Genomic DNA, 17225 nt, shown 5'->3' with positions numbered 1-17225 from the left:
CTTGAAGATCTTACAGCTGGGCTTCCAAAAATTACATGTTTTACTCAAAAAGGAGAAGATACGAAGAAAAGCATTAAAGAAATGGAAAGAATAAGCAGGTGGACGGCTGCAGGTATATCAAGAAACAGTGGGGGAACCTGCATTTCAGAAAAGTGAAGTATCCAACCATTATTTTAAGACTCAAATTCATACCACGCTGTTCAGGAGATGAAGCCATTCTCCTTCAGACAGCGCCTGCTGGAAGCGGGCATCTGCCAGCTTCATGCAGAGAGAGGGAGTTTCTTTCTAAAGCAGTATTTTAGCCCAGCAGGGACTGGCAGTCCAGTGATGGTATACAATCAAAATACATTACAGGGAAAATCACAGATGAAGGGAAATCCTCAGTAGCTATTTTCTTGAGTGATATGTATGAGCACTCAGTCTTTTAGGTCATACTGCTTTACCTCTAAAAGATTATGGATTCAAAAGTAATAGCATGGTGTATTTTAACCTCATTCAGGGTTTTTTTGCATCTCTGATAAAGCATCTGCAGTGGCTACTTCCACCTAAAAAAAAATAAATTATTATGTGGTGTTGAAAATTTGTAACTGCAGAGAAAGGGCAGCGCTGACAGCTCTAGGCCCAGACAGAAGCCATCCCATCAAGCATCGCCCCTTGCAGAGGGCTGCCCCACACACTGAGGGGGCCCTGCCTGGGCCACTCTGCTGCTGGGCATCTCAGGGGCTGTTTTGGGAAGCAAGTGCACCCCTCCGCTGTGCTTGAAATAAAATGGGCTGTTATTCCCAGGGAGGAGGGAGACCAGATAATGCAGCCAGGTGAGGAGGGCGAGGGAGGCAGGAGGGGAGAGGGCTGCCAAGGGGTGTGGGGATGGCGGGGAGGGGAGCAAGTGTGGGCAGAGGGAACAGGGAGGCCAGGGAGTGGGGCACGTCCTGGAGAGGCGGGAAGGGTCCCGCGGGAGGGGAGGAAAACGGCTCTCGGCGACACTCACTCCGCACCATGGCTGCCCTCAGCTTCCCGCCGCCGCCGCCATTCCCGGACGCCGCCGCGCTGCCATGGCAACGGGGCCGGGCGGGAGGCCGCGGGCGGGGCGGCTGCGGCGGCGGCTCCGGGCGCTGTGTGGGTCCGGCCCCCTCCCCCGGGCCTTCACCGCCGCGGTCCGGCCGGGGTTGTGCTTCCTCTGCACCCGCCTTGGCGTGTCCTTAGGCCAGAGCAGCCAGAAGCGCTTGTGTGCTGCCCAAGAAGCAAAATGGCTTTTGTATAATCCAGAAGTAAGATTTCTACTACTCTGGCTGCTCCTGACCCCTCTCTTTGGCTGGGCAATCGTATATGAAATGCCTCTTCCTTAGGCATGTATCTTTTGTCTATCCTTTGTGTGACACTTTCGCCCTCCTCCTGCGTATTCATCAACTAGTTTGCCTGAGGCATTTTGGGCTGAAAGCATGTTTTCAGTTGTCTGTGGCAGCAGCCTGTTCCCCTGATTCATAGAATGACAGAACGGCTTAGGTTGGAAAAGACCCTTAAGGTCATCGAGTCCAACCGTAAACCTAACACTGCCCAGTCCACCACCAAACCATGTCCCACAATGCCACGTCCACACGTTCCTTGAACACCTCCAGCGATGGTGACTCCACCACTTCCCTGGGCAGCTTATTCCAGTGTCTCACCACTCTCTCAGTAAAGAACTTTTTCCTAATATCCAGCCTGAACCTCCCCTGGCGCAACTTGTTGCCATTTCCTCTTGTCCTGTCACTCGTCACTTGGGAGAAGAGACCAACACCCACCTCTCTGCAACCCCCTTTCAGGTAGTTGTAGAGAGCGATGAGGTCTCCCCTCAGCCTCCTCTTCTCCAGACTGAACAACCCCAGCTCCCTCAGCCGCTCCTCATCAGACTTGTGCTCCAGACCCCTCACCAGCTTCGTCGCCCTTCTCTGGACACGCTCCAGCACCTCAATGTCCTTCTTGTAGTGAGGGGCCCAAAACTGAACACAGTATTCGAGGTGCGGCCTCACCAGCACCGAGTACAGGGGCACGATCACCTCCCTGCTCCTGCTGGCCACACCATTTCTGATACAGGCCAGGATGCCGTTGGCCTTCTTGGCCACCTGGGCACACTGCTGGCTCATATTCAGCCGGCTGTCAGTCAACACCCCCAGGTCCTTTTGAGGACATTTCCTCACAGGGAATGGTCCTGTCCTCCACCTTTTACCTGGAAGATTCTCCCAGCAGGTCGCCACCACAAAATATCCCTTACCACTATATTTAACTCATAGATCAGGTCAAATAGCAGCCTGAAATTTGTCGTGCTATGGACATGGATATTATGCCCTCCTGCAGGTTTCTGTGGACTCTCTCCCGCCATTACCATACCATAATTTCACCCTCAGTGAAGTTACCTTCTAACAAAGCTAATGAGTGAGCGTTACGGCTGGAAGCCTCAGGCAGCTGCTCAGACAGCTACAGAAATTCTCATGTCTGACATTTTCTATTTTGCAGTTAATATAATGATGTCGCATTGCTTCACATACTTGATTAAGTTCCCAATGGGCAAAGTAATGGCACCTTCAACCTCAAAGAAACTGGATGGGACTACATGTCAAGTCATCATGACTGAGCTTTATGGAGTCCTTCATCTTATCCTGATCTGGTGGCCAGCAATTTGAGTTGAGTCTAATCCAGCAATGAGAGAAGTATCCTGACATAGTGTACGTTTAAACCACAGTTTGTTATAATCAGTATATAGGCAGGTCTTGGTTTGCCAAATTTAGTTAAGCTGTAGGACTACTTCTTTGAGCGGGTAACTTCTCACTTGTGAGGAGCATAAAAGAGGTATTCTCTGTATAGGAGTGACTGAAAAGCTCTCAGAGTGTATTTGTTTTCCTCTTGTGAAGAACAGCTTTGTTTATGACTCAGGGCTAAGCTATGCAGGAAGTCAGAAAGCAGTACTTTGGAGCATGCGGTTGCAAAACGCTAGTCCTAACCTGGTGGCTTTGATTTTATTGGGAATAAAGACATAGTGACAAAGTGTAATATACCATCCTTGACTATCTGAGGTGTTCTGCTAAGATCTTTGGATGCTCAAAATCTGAGACTATCATTGCAATATGGCTCTCCAAGCTGTGCCTTCTTGTTTCTAACTTCCACTGTACTCAATTCAAAGGCTAAGAGGTCTGCCAGATTGTCTTGCTGCCCTTGGGATCCACTGAACTCTGGAACCTTGACACAGTTTCAGAAACAATGTCATTGTTGAGCTTCACTTTTGCCACATAAAAATTCAGATAAGCCCAAATGTTTTTAGTCTTAGCAGCATTTCGAATTTTACACACTCGGAAGAATTTTCTGATGCATAGAAAATGAAAGAATGATAATTTATAAATCCAGCACATACACACATGCTTGCAGCATGGAGGCCTACATGTGACCTGCTCTTACAATACACTTCATTGAACAAAATGTTTGCAGCCGGTGCAACATCAACACAATATACATATACAAACTCTGATGTAACTTGCAGATACGGTGTTGTACAACTTCTCAAGAGACTTTTGCATTCGTTTTCAAATTACATACAAATTTTATATTTACATATATTGACCTTATTGTGTTCATTATTTTCATGCAGTTATTTTTCACTCAGATTATGTACTAAGAGCTTTAAGTAGCACAAGCCCGAATTCTTAGCATGAAGCAATGTACATGACAGAGATAATGTAATGAGCCACATTACAAACAGGAGAATGGAGTTGATAAAGAAGAAAAAGGGTCCCATCTGGCATACCTCCCCTGAAGAAATTCACTTCACCGCTTTAATACATTACAAGTTTATTTGTTAAATGCATAAAACAATACAATATAAAATATATTTCTATGATGTCATAAGAAAAATAAGCTTTATAGCATTATTATTACAGTACATCAGAAGTATTTTGAATATGTGTTCACTCCATCAGTATATACTCGTGTAAAGTGCTACAGCCTCAGCAAATTGATATCCATAGGCAAACCTTAGCTGTTAAAATGCTGCAGGTCAGAGTTTTAGCTGGTCGAAATCATCTTAGTGATACCCACTCAGTATCAGAACCTATGTCTTCCTATTTATTACCTATTCAATTATTGTATCAGTTTTGGGTTTGGTTTTGTTGTTGCTGTTGTTGTTATTGTTATTATTATTATTCTATTCTATGGTGGTAACAGTTACTTAGTAACTGTAACCAAATGAGGCTTTAATGTTCACACCAAAGTACCAATAAATACTCTCCCAAAGAGCACACAATCTACAGGGCAGGACATAAGCTCACGAATAACAAATTCATTGAAATATATGCAGTTCCTAATAATAATAATCTTCATTACTGACAACACTCTCAAATACAGGACGAAATGCAAACAGGAACAACTTTACTGATATGTAAATGCCAGAGATAAGGGAAAAAAAAGCAGCATGAGAAACCATAAAAACGAAATAATATAAAATGAAGTAACAGATTTGCTCAGCGTATATGAAAATGTACAAAGAGGTTTACAAAACACTGCAGCTAATTCACAAAAAAATACACCAAAGAGCAGATTCTGTGGAACTGGACTAAATGGCCATACCTGTATTCTGTACCAGTGTAGTTTATTCCATATCATTTAAGCAAAAAATGTTAATCTTTGTATTGTTTGGCTTCTATGAGTAATGCTTTCAGGATAAATACAAAACAGACTTGCTCACAGACCAGGAACATTATAAGCTAAGGGATGCCATAAATATTATCATCATGCTTGCTACTGTTCCCTTCAACACAAATATTCCCACTATAAAGCACTACGTGTTATATACTCAAGAATGAGCCTGAAATTCAGTTGAACACAGCCAGAAATAAGAGAGTATAAGACAAGGTGTAATGAAAAAAAAAATAACAGTAACGCACAGTGTGAGATAATGCACAGGATACAGATAAATCTGTATCTTGAAATTCTTCTTTGATTCTCTTTTTCTAAATAACGTGCTATATTAAAGCGGAGTAAGTTTAATCACTGGGGACAGAAACATAAAATTCTAGTTGTTTTCTCTGTTTGTAGATGTGTCAGTTAATCCTTAATTAACAAGTGGTTTTACTTCGCTAGAATTACATTTCACCATTATCCTAGGCTTGATACTCTAGTTAACATAAGCTGCAAATACTAATTACCTCTGAAAGGCTGGATTTCAACATTTAGGTTAGAAAATGTTGTCTTCAGTTTTTCATCAGACAGATCCTGGCATCAATTTTTCATCCAACAGAATTGAACATATTATTGTGCCTCTTTTCAGAGAAACAATACAAAGCTTGCTTTTATGTCCATTGGAATATGGACAATATGGAAGGGAACTGCCAAAGCCAGCCAGTCTGGTAACTGAATAGAATTTCATTAATTCAACATTAATGAATATCATGGAGGGCAGATCTTAACAGATCCCAAGCATCTTATTTTTAGCCCTTGAACTCCAATTGCCAAATTGTTCCAGAACTTACCCCTCTCCAGATCAGAACAATTCTAATTTTCAGTTTATTATTCATAGACAGATTATAGCAACTCATTTTAGACCAAGTTTTTGGCAAGCTGAATCATCTTTTTCTTCACTAGTTTACAGTGAACTAACTAGCTTACAGTGAACTCAGGTTTTTCTAGTTTTCAGCATAATTGCTTTAGTGACGGCAGGGTAATTGCAGTCTTAGGCTTTTCTATCAGTATAGGATTTCATTTTCCAGATTATTCTTCCAGGAGATTACTTAAACACTAGAGATTTTTATAATCCTTTAGTTTAAAAAGTGCATTTAGTAAAGGACCTGTTATAAGTAGCAATAAAATAGGTAACAAAATATTTATACATATTACACAATGATATTTACTCTCAGTTGTCTCCCCGGTTAGAGTAAATAAAGAAGCAGAATTATTTAATACTGATAAAATTATTCAAGTGTATTAACTACAAGTAAATATAAGAATTATTATTTTAACTACTTTTACAGTTACATAACATATCAGTTTTATGAAGAAGAACATTCTATTGTCACTATTTATTGAAACTATAAATCCTGGTCTTGTTACATCAGATGGTCCGTCTTCATATAAAGTCAATTTAATGCACTGGGCAAAAGTAAATTACTATGCAAAATTGGTAATTTGGGTGAAATTTCCCTCTTTGAGCTCTTAATGCTGAGCTATTGATGCTTATCTTCAAAATATAACCAGCATATATTTACCCTTTGAAAGAGAAATGTACATTTTAACTTATTTTCAAGTACCCTTTTCCTCACTGCATCATTTGTTTGGCTTTTTGATGCTAGAAATACAGCTGTAACCTCCTTGAGTTTGGCTTAGACACAGAGTTGGACAGACAGTGGTGTTGCAGTTTTGTTGATTCTTTCTTCCACCAGAATCCTTCGTTTGTGCACGTTCGCTGCAGAGTTTTCAAATCTCTGTCATTATGCCTGCCAGCCCGATTGTACCCCATGGGCAGACCTAGCCCTTCCACAGGCAGCATTTCACATCTGATTTACCAGCTGGGGCTGTGCTAGCATTGCTTTTAGCACAACAGGGGACAAGTAGACTAGAAGCAGCACTAGTTATAGAATGATTTGGCGGGCAATAGCATCCTCACACATTATCATCATTTTGTTGCATGGGAAGATGAAATGCATGCTGTTCTAGCTAAACTGGCATACATGGAGATATTTTAAGAAGTAGATTAATAAAAGCTTGGAGTCACAAGGTAACAGTTTTTGATTACCCACAGGTTCTATGTGTAATTTGCTGTTGTAGCAAAGATCCAAGCTGAAAAATAGGGCTCAGTGTAGAGTTAATACCTGCAGGTCTCATATTTTTGTACGTGAATCCAGATAATTCAGATTCATCATTGCTTCTCCACATCCTGATTCCTGGTTTCCTGAAGAGCGCTTTCCTTCCAATAATATTTCTTCCTTCCTTTTTTTTTCTCTTTTCTTAATGTGCAGCATGAAGGCCAAAAGGCAGCGCACACACATGATACAATAAAGCTTCTGAAATATATTACTGCATGTACTCAGCCACTATCCAAATCCATTATCTTTGACAGCATGTTGTTACAAGAAATTAATATATAAAGTACTGGAAGACATCAGCTGTTTACCAAAAACTGAATGGGAATTGCAAAACCCTATTTACCATCAATTTACTATAAAATGCTTGTAGGACCCCATGCTTGTAGGACCCCATGCTTGTAGCACTTCATTGACGTAAGAGACTAGAGACACAGCAATCATTTTGCATGACTGCTTTCAGATAGTCACCAAGAAGTATGGCCTCACCCACAGTTTGACCAGAATAAAAATAAAGCTAAAATTAATTGTATTTTGAAGGAAGAATACCAACAATTCTGTTATTTTTTTTCCACAGTAATGTTTAACGGTAGCCATAAGGAGGTATCCAGTAGTTTGATGCTGAAGACCTAAGGAAAATAAATTTGAGGAGGAGGAAAAATGAAAACTGTTAGTGAACTCATTTCAAAATATACAGAAGTAACTACTCTGCCTTTAAGATTTTAAGAAAGGCAAGAGACAAGCTTGTTTTGAAATTCTGGAGGTCCTGTCTCACAGTATCCTGTGCCAGCATATATTTAGTTCACTCCTGCTAGGCAACGAGTCCCAAGTTCTCCACTCCATCCTGTAGTACCTGCTTTGGTTAATACTGATACCAGCTTTCAAAATCAGAGTCATCTTTAAAGCTCTGGTGTTGCAGCCCTGACATAAACAGTCCCACTGACTTTAAGAAGCACCATATCTAGCGTCCACTGCTTGGCACACCGGATCAGTAGGACGTAGGCTTTAGTAAGTCTGCAAAGTGATCAAATGCCTGCATACCATTCTAAAATGCTCAGGCTGAACATATTCTTTCTGAGGACTGACTGAAAGGTTTTCCAGGTTGCGTCTGCAGCTGTGCAGCTGCTTTTAGATCTCAGAAGCTGAACTGCGTTCATCCAGCAAGCTAATGAACAAGGCTGTTTTATCCACACTATAAGGAATACAAATCTGGGCACAGTTCCACTTAGTTCCTTCTTTTCATTTTTATCTTTTCAAAGTAAAGAGATAAAGGAAATACAGAAGCCAGGACTGGGATGGCCAGCTCCAAGTACAAATAAATCAGTGCTCTTGTTTTAAGGGTCTGAGCTGCACCAAGAATTAGAAATGCTTGATAAACAGAAACTGGAGACTGAGGATGAGGCTTAACTGAAAAAGAACAGAGAAGAGAAGAATCTGTGTTTTTCAGATATTCTGAACTGATAGATGTTGATGCTGCTTCACTCCTTCAGTGGAATGGTACCAAGTTAGAGAAGTACAGCACCTGGCCCTGCTGTTCAGTTTAAACTTTCTTTGCCCGTTACTGAAAAACATGTTTTCTCTGGGCTAAAGAACAGCACTTGTTTAACAGCTTACACTATTTAGCAACTGTTGTCAAACAATAAAAAAATATTTCATCCAAATAAAATGAAAAAGAAGTTTTAGACAGCAAAGTGGAGTAATTCGCAGTGGAAACTGGCAAGGCTCCCGCAGCTAAACCTTCTTTTAATGAAAAGTCCAGGGAACCTTACTGGCATGCTTGAACACTGTTTCCTAATAGGGCTTATAACAAAAAGTACGGATTTTTTTCTAAACTTAAACATATACTCACCAATTATTCTTTTTTTTCCAATTATTTCCTGGGGGATAAAAAATAAAGCATACATTTTTGTATGTCCTGATTTAAACCACAGTTTGTTATAATGAATATTTATGTCGATTCTGATTTGCCCAATTTAGTTAAGCTGTAGGACTACTTGTTTGAGCAGGTAACTTCTCTCTTGGGATGAGCATAAAAGAAGTATTCTCTGTATACCGGTCACTTGTTCAGCCTGGAGAAGAGAAGGCTCCGGGGACACGTTATAGCAGCCTTCCAGTACCTGAAGGGGGACTCCAAGAAAGCTGGAGAGGGACTTTTTACAAGGGCATGTAGTGATAGGACAAGGGGTAATGGCTTTAAGCTGAAAGAGGGTAGCTTTAGATTAGATATAAGGAAGAAATTCTTCACTATGAGGGTGGTGAGGCACTGGCACAGGTTGCCCAGAGAAGTTCTGGATGCCCCATCCCTGGAAGTGTTCAAGGCCAGGTTGGACGGGGCTTTGAGCACCCTGGTCTAGTGGAAGGTGTCCCTGCCCATGGCAGGGGGGTTGGAACTAGATGATCTTTAAGGTCCCTTCCAACCCAAACCATTCTATTATTCTATGATTCTGTGATGACTGAAAAGCTCTCAGAGAGTATTTGTTTTCCTCTTGTGAAGAACAGCTTTGTGTATGACTCAGGGCTAAGCTATGCAGGAAGTCAGAAAGCAGTACTTTGGAGCATGCGGTTGCAAAACACTAGTCCTAACCTGGTGGCTTTGATTTTATTGGGAATAAAGACATAGTGACAAAGTGTAATGTACCATCCTTGACTATCTGAGGTGTTGTGCTAAGATCTTTGGATGCTCAAAATCTGAGACTATCATTGTAATATGGCTCTCCAAGCTGTGCCTTCTTGTTTCTAACTTCCACTGTACTCAATTCAAAGGCTAAGAGGTCTGCCAGATTGTCTTGCTGCCCTTGGGATCCACTGAACTCTGGAACCTTGACACAGTTTCAGAAACAACGTCCTTGTTGAGCTTCACTTTTGCCACATAAAAATTCAGATAAGCCCAAATGTTTTTAGTCTTAGCAGCATTTTGAATTTTACACACTCAGAAGAATTTTCTGATGCATAGAAAATGAAAGAATGACATGCTTGCAGCATGGAGGCCTATGTATGAGCCTGCTTTAGAGATACAATTCAGACCTTCTCAATATGTAAGTCCTTTTCTCCAGAAGGATTTAGAAGCTACAGCTCTGTGCAAAACTTTAAAATAAATCAATCTGAAACAGCAACATCAGCACCTTTATTCAACTGATCAGACTGATTAAATACTTCTTTCTAAGACATTTATCAGACTGCAGAATAAGCCAACAGCAAAGCTCTGTCCTGAATCTAACGGTATATTGGGTTAGCGAGGCCAAGTCATATCAATTCTGTAGTCCCGGCAAGGTGGTGATGTGACTAGCACCATATTTAGCTGGTTTTGTTTATTCCAGTCAAAAAAAAAGGTCTCGGTTTGGTGGGCTGGGAGTGCACTTCAGTGCAAGGTTTGAAAGCACACCTCCTGATTCGTAATAAGTTACTACCCTTGCTCTGTCTATGCATCTTTGTGTTGTGACATATTAGGTTTATCTTCCTTTTCTGCTAACAAATAGGTGTTCTAACATTTATTGCACATTATGAAAAGGCAGTTTTTCAAAATAAACAGAAAGTTTCTATGAATACAAATCAGTAACAGGAAAAGCCAAATCCTCCATCAATAACTTCAGATCATGCCTTCTATCTTTTGACATGAACACAACAGAAGGAATCTCTCCTTCCTCTTCTTAATATAAAATTTCTGAATTTCTCTATTCATCATATGAGACTGGAGCCACTTACCAAAACTTAGTTGTTTTGAAAGATGTGTTGAGACTGAAGAAAGACAACACAGCAGCATCTTGGGACAAAAGAACTGTGAAATTTAAATGCAAAATCCTGTAACTGATTAAGGTTACATTCTGTCCCCATACGCCCATATATTGCTTTTATTAGCATCAATAAGAGCCGTGGATGTACATCCAAGGATGGATTTTGGTCCTCAGATGTGACTTAGTAAAACATTGTGTGTTGAATATAAAGAAAGTCTGTACTTACAAACTAAAATTATCAGCAACAAAGTGGCAGACACTCCTCCCAGAAAATATCTGAGAACATAACAATACCCATAAAGGTTAGAAAAAAACCAAGGGATGCATATTGGGTTAATAGAGGTGAAGCCTCAGTGGAAGGAGAGAAGGTTCTTGCAGATGAACCCTCTGAACTCTGGTAGGTGAACTCTGGTAGGTGAACTGCAATTTGGAACTTTAAATTACTTAAGCTATTGAGGATAATCTTCCAGAAATAAAGAACTCAACATTCCCAGGCTGAGGCAGACACCCATACTGCTCACTTGGAAAGACATGGATCCTGTTCTGAATCTTCTCACCCTTTCAAAACCCCTGTCCAAACACACTTGACAAAGTAGTTTTCATATCTGTGTACATATTTCTTATTTTTGTTCATATCTGTATAGCTCAGATATTTGCCTGCATCAACTGTCATGTGAAAATATATTTTCACAGTAAGATATATCTAACTTTGAAATTATGAGCCTTAATTTATGTTTTATTCACCAGTTGAAAAGGAGTTAGCATTAATATCAGAAACAACAAATAAAAGAAATAAAAATTACCTTGTACATATTGAAACGATTAAACACATGAACAGCGCAACCATTTGAGAAAGGACATTTCGCACTGTCCTGGATTCTAAAACAAAAATCAGGAAAATAATTTCCATGAGTTTTCAGGAAAGTAAACATACGACAGGAGGTGTTTGCACAGACTACCTTCAGCCTGTGAGGCCAGTCTCTTCAGTTTCTTTTTAAGCAATTTCGCCTAGAGTGATTCAAATTGGAAACCTAATTTTCATGCTCTGGGTCTCTCAGGAGTCTTTTTCCCCCACGACCGTAGAGACACTGTGCCCTCCACGCTCTCAGAAAACAAGCCTTTCTGAATAATTGCTTGTTTCAGTTTTTGTTCCCATGCCCTTTCCTCCATTTTCCTCTTCACACCACTTTTTTCTTTTTGCATTTATGACTGAAAATAGGAGAGGAAAAGATGTGAGCAGGGAGGAGTGAACAACTAAATACCAATTTTAAGATTTTATTATTTTTAATCAGTCATTTAAAATGTAAGTTTCAAGAAATAGATTCTATTCTGCAAGGGATCATATCAACATTCTAATGTAAGTATTTTCAGTTCACTCTAAAAATGAGGCATATCGAAATAAGAATGTAACATACTTGCATTGCTCAAAGTCTCTTCATTTGCATTTATCATAAATGGAGGGGAGGATTGTGAAGCACAAAGTGGTTTCCCAGGCTGAAGAAATTCCTCATCTTTGATGAGAGAGGCTCCATTAGATGCTGGAGTTTGCCTTTGCGGCACATGGCTATTATATTCAACAGAAAAGTCTGAATCACCTACAAAAAAGTGCATATGTAACTGAGACCACACAAAAGAAGAGCTTTGAGACTTTGTGTTAATGAATTTTATGGGGGGAAAACCATTAATTACTTGATCACAGGGAGGTTTCCAAATTGTTAGGGGTTCGGAATTGGCAGGTTCGATGTATGCAGGAGAAAATATGCTGAGTAAAGGCAAAACTGCATAGACTGTAAGACAGTGAAGTTATTACAACAGCCAGGTGGAAGGAGACAGTGCCAGACATTAATGACACCAGCACAAACATCACTGGTGATGACTTTGGATTCAAACTCAGTCTAAAAATGCCTTTTTGGCACAAAGGTCTTTGTGGATTCTGCAAACTTTAATGCCAGGAGCTCAATTCACCACTTACAATTCTGTTGTTCATCCTTTACCTGCACATCTTGGCCTGCAAAACCTATGGAAAGAGATACCCAAGTCCCACTACATATACACTGTAATGTTGTAGTTCGATTGCTTGGTACCTGGTCAGGGCTTACCAATATCACTCTGACTGGCTTCTAGTTTATTGCATCCATCAGGCCAAGGATCATCTACATGGGAGGAATCCATATTGCTGAGGACGGTGCTGCTAAGCCATGAACTGGAGGCACCAAGACTGAACAAGCTGGCAAGAGAGCGACGGATTTTCTTCCTTCGCCTGAATACACTAGAAAGAAAAGACGCATTGTCAAGGAATAGAGTTAATTATTATTCTTGAGCAGGGACAAAGCTCTAAAGCTTGCAGGACTGACATGAAAGAACCAGTTTCTGGGTGCTGTTCCTAGCTCTGTTCTTGACCCTGGGTATGTCACCAAGAATGACTGCTGCATACTGCAGTAATGTTGGGTAATGCTTTAGCAGCACGGCAACATATCATGCGTTGTGATACTGAATACTGTGATGCCAAATCAAGTTATTTCACAGAATCACAGAATCACTAAGGTTGGAAAAGACCTGTAAGATCATCAAGTCCAACCTAAAAAAAAAAAAAACCCCCAAAAAACCCACCACACAACAACAACAAACCACAACACACCAAAAACCAACCCACCCAACACCACACAGCTCCATGCCCATCAAGCTACATCCCACAATGCCACGTCCACGCGCTCCTTGAATACCTCCAGGGAGGGTGACTCTACCACCTCCCTGGGCAGCCTATTCCAATGTTTCACTACTCTCTCAGTAAAGAACTTTTTCCTAATATCCAGCCTGAACCTCCCCTGGCGCAACTTGAGGCCATTTCCTCTAGTCCTGTCACTCGTCACTTGGGAGAAGAGACCAACACCCACCTCTCTGCAACCCCCTTTCAGGTAATTGTAGAGAGCGATAAGGTCTCCCCTCAGCCTCCTCTTCTCCAGGCTGAACAACCCCAGCTCCCTCAGCCGCTCCTCATCAGACTTGTGCTCCAGACCCCTCACCAGCTTCGTCGCCCTTCTCTGGACACGCTCCAGCACCTCAATGTCTTTCTTGTAGTCCATCACTGCACTCTCTAAACTAAATCAATTGAGATGTTCCCATTGAGAAGCAATGCTGATCTTATGCCAAGCAAAATGTAGACAGCCACACAGATACCTCCAGATGAGTCCTGAGATGTGGAGGCAATTGCCAACATTGAGTAAAATCTGCATATAGTTCACTTACCGAACTAAATTCTCTTTATATGTAACACTTGTCTGGGATGGTGTCAGTGTTATGTTGCCCTCTTCACCAGACAGAAAACTGTCTTCTGTCAAAATGTAATAACCGTTAGAAAGCAGTCGAGGGCTGCGGCGACATGTGGAAAGGGAGTCTGTCAGAGGATTTGTGGAACAACACTCGTAGGCAGGGCCATCATCCAAAAAGGCACAAGCATAACTGAAAAGGAGAAATGAAACCCTCAACTTTAGTGAATGTCTACACAGTGCAAACTCATGTTTTTATAATAATGAATTTACATTACCAGCTGATGGGTGCTGGTAATGACATAGATTTAAAATATGTGGCTATAATGATACTACTTCTGGACCTAGGGGGTTTCAGCCAGCTAGAGTGTGCCTCCATCACACTTTCCAGAGCTTCAGATTACAGGAGAGCTTCATGCCAGATCGAGCATTTCATGAATACATGGAGCCAGCTTGAACTGAGAAGTGCATGGTGTATTTCCGTGGCAGTGCTCTTGGCTAAGGAGTCCTGGCAGATCTACAGCCACCTGGAGCCATCAGAGGTATTCCAGTATTTTGCTTCTCTGAGTTACCCTGCATGGCAGAAGCCTGAGTGCCTCTGAACCAGGCAGGATTTATTTGCTTTCTATAACCTAGCCATACTTAATGAAGATTTAAAGATACATGACTTCTAATTCTCACAAATCCTAGAGTACCATGCAGCTAGAACAACATGGGATAAAGTCTACACGTGGTGATAACTTCATCCAGCACTGAAAGACAATTGACTTTGAGATTAAATATAGCACAGAAAAATATACTATGTGGTATTTAAAATAGAAGTGAGTAGTGACAGAGGTGAAAGAATCTAAATGTTGTAGAACTTTTACTTAGCTCAAGTAAAATTGTATTTATGGTGAATCCTTTCTCCTCAACACCTTTGAGTTCCAAGTGGCCATGCAGTGACATCCATGGAAAGAAAGGAAGACACTGGATTGATTCAGTGGCTGACATGGGTTTCAGTAGCAAGTTTAACTATCCCATATGGCATGTCACAGAGGGATACCATGGTTTCAGTGGAGGGGAAAGCAGGTAGAACAGAGATACTCCAAAACCTTGTAATTGCAAAGCCAGTGCTTCCAATTTCCATAGCAGTACTTCTGAACTTCCATTTAAAGCAGTCATTAAATTAATATCACCACTACAATTCTAAGTGGTCCAAAAGGATATACAAAATCTCCAACACAATAAAAATAAAATTAAACAAGTATAATTTTCCTTAATACCTTGGAAAAATACGTTGTGGGAGGCTGCGTCTATGTTCTCCATCAAATGCTGTTGAACCTGCAGAGGCAAATGCCAAATAAGAAGGAGTCATTATCATATCCACTGACAGCTCAAAAAGTTGACAGTTCTTCACTGACAGGGACCTTGTGCATATCCAAAAGATCATAAAAGACGCTAAAAAAGAAAAGGAAATTAAGGGAGAGATTAAAGGAGATAAATAAATCAGATGAGAATGGAGGAGAGACATAGTGTTTATAGGAAACTCATCTCAACCAGGCCAACACAGAATCAGAGCCAATCTTAATCAGATACTTGTACTCCGCACAGCTTACAACCTTGAGAGAAATAGACACAAATGCAATAGCTGCAGTAATTTTAATGGTGTTTTCCCAGAAATCTTCTTCATTACCAAAATAGTACCTGTACTGGCAATAGTTACAGAGTAGAATGGAAGGGCCACCATTACCATTACAATATATTTTTCAGATGAAAATTGCAGACATAGTGCAACAGGCATAGGGATAGCAACAGTGACAAAGATTTGACAATAATATTGTGGCAGGACACTAAAGAAATAGGATTTGTTTGGATTACCATGGCTCAAGTCTGCAAAGTGCTGCCAGATGTTCAGCATCTGACAGAATCAATCTTACGAAATATGAGCAATGGCTATCCACAGGGAGAATTTATATCTGTTATTACATGGAATGATAAACGATATGATCTTTCCCTATATAACCTTACCTCTCCTGTATCTTTAGAGCATCATGCTTATGACACTGTTAGTACATGCCCATCTAAGAGGATTATTTTTTTTAACATTCAATTATGATCTCAAGCAAAGAAAAGACATGAAAGTCAGTGTTTCCACTTTGGTAATCTTGTTTATCCTCATTTGGAGCTCAGTTGTCAGTCACAGCCTGGATGTGAAGGCTAACTGAGCCTTGGGACCAGGCAGGGTCAATAAAGAAGGGAAGTAAAACTTTCTATGGTATTTTTTTACAAATCAGTCCTATTACCCTATTGCCATACATGCTGTTTCCCCTGCACTTTGGAAGAAAAACATTTCACTTTAGCACGAGAAAATCATGCTCTAACCCTGGCAAAATCAGCTTGAGGAGGAGACAACTGGAAGAAACTGGGTGGAGGTACAAAGAGATCAAGTAGCATCGGTCAGAATGTCAGACAGCAAGTTGTACAAAAAGTGGGAGTGGTGGTGCATTTCATAAACTGAGATGTTGTAGACCTATTTTTTTCATACACAATTAGCTTCTGAAATAATTTCTCTTATTTTAGGCAAAATCATGATTTTTAATTGTGCAAAAATATTATAGTAAAAACCAAGAAATTCATCCAAACTCTAAAAGAAAATACAAGAAAAACTCGACAGGTGGTTTGTAGATCTGGATATAAACTAAAACCTGCAAAATCCCAAATCTTATCAGTCAAACAAAATCCCCTTCACAACAGATTTTTTTTAATCAAAAGCTCTGATGAATGTGAACAAATTTACTTGCTCCTGGTGTCGATGCAACATGTGATATTCCATACATCTTGAAAAGGACTGTTTCATACACCCTGGGATAACCGGTAATACAGATTATCTGTAAAAGAGTTTAAAAAGAAATAGAAGTGTGTTTTATTTTGTCTTGTTTGAAAATTAGGATGGTAAGATAGTATCATCAATATATATCATTATTATTAGTTAGAATATATTCTTGCTTAGACAAAAGTGATTGATTCTAGAGCAAATGTGTTTGAAAAGGGATGCAGAAGTATACCTCAGCATCAATTATACCTACTACAACTCTAATAATCTGAGAGTGAAACTTTCCAGCAACTGAAACCCATAACACAGTTGTATTAGAAGCGATTTTCTCAGTTGTGATAATATAAAGTAGCAACCACTAAAAAAGAATAACTTTTAAGAATAGTAGTTTACATATGGGTAGTGTTTTCATTAGAACGTGTTGACACATACTGATCAAAGTGGTAGAACAAACCACAGTCTTTTCGTTACTAATTTGAATTATCTCATAAATTTGCAAGGTATGTCTCTGCAGGACCCCTGTTTATCCGCCACCCTCCGCAGAAGTAATGTTTAAGGTAAAATAGAGGTTATACGTATATTTATAAAAGGA

At 40.3% G+C, this 17225-nt stretch overlaps 1 protein-coding gene across 1 annotated transcript in view; it reads right to left on the bottom strand.

The window, feature by feature from the left end:
• DNAAF11 (dynein axonemal assembly factor 11) overlaps positions 1 to 16660 on the bottom strand; it is a 52656-nt gene extending 35996 nt beyond the window's left edge. Inside the window, exons 1-4 of the mRNA XM_059836122.1 lie at positions 16598 to 16660; positions 15084 to 15141; positions 13799 to 14011; positions 12652 to 12821 (exon numbers count right to left, since the gene is read on the bottom strand). Of these exons, the coding sequence (XP_059692105.1) occupies positions 12652 to 12821; positions 13799 to 14011; positions 15084 to 15141; positions 16598 to 16637 (481 nt within the window). The 5' untranslated portion in view covers positions 16638 to 16660. The remainder of the gene's footprint in view (positions 1 to 12651; positions 12822 to 13798; positions 14012 to 15083; positions 15142 to 16597) is intronic.
• Between the last annotated feature and the right edge of the window lie 565 nt (positions 16661 to 17225).

Source organism: Gavia stellata, chromosome 3, assembly GCF_030936135.1.
Source record: "Gavia stellata isolate bGavSte3 chromosome 3, bGavSte3.hap2, whole genome shotgun sequence".
Taxonomy (NCBI): domain Eukaryota; kingdom Metazoa; phylum Chordata; class Aves; order Gaviiformes; family Gaviidae; genus Gavia; species Gavia stellata.
The sequence above is the reverse complement of the archived record's forward strand: the minus strand, read 5'-3'. Positions and strand labels throughout refer to the sequence as shown.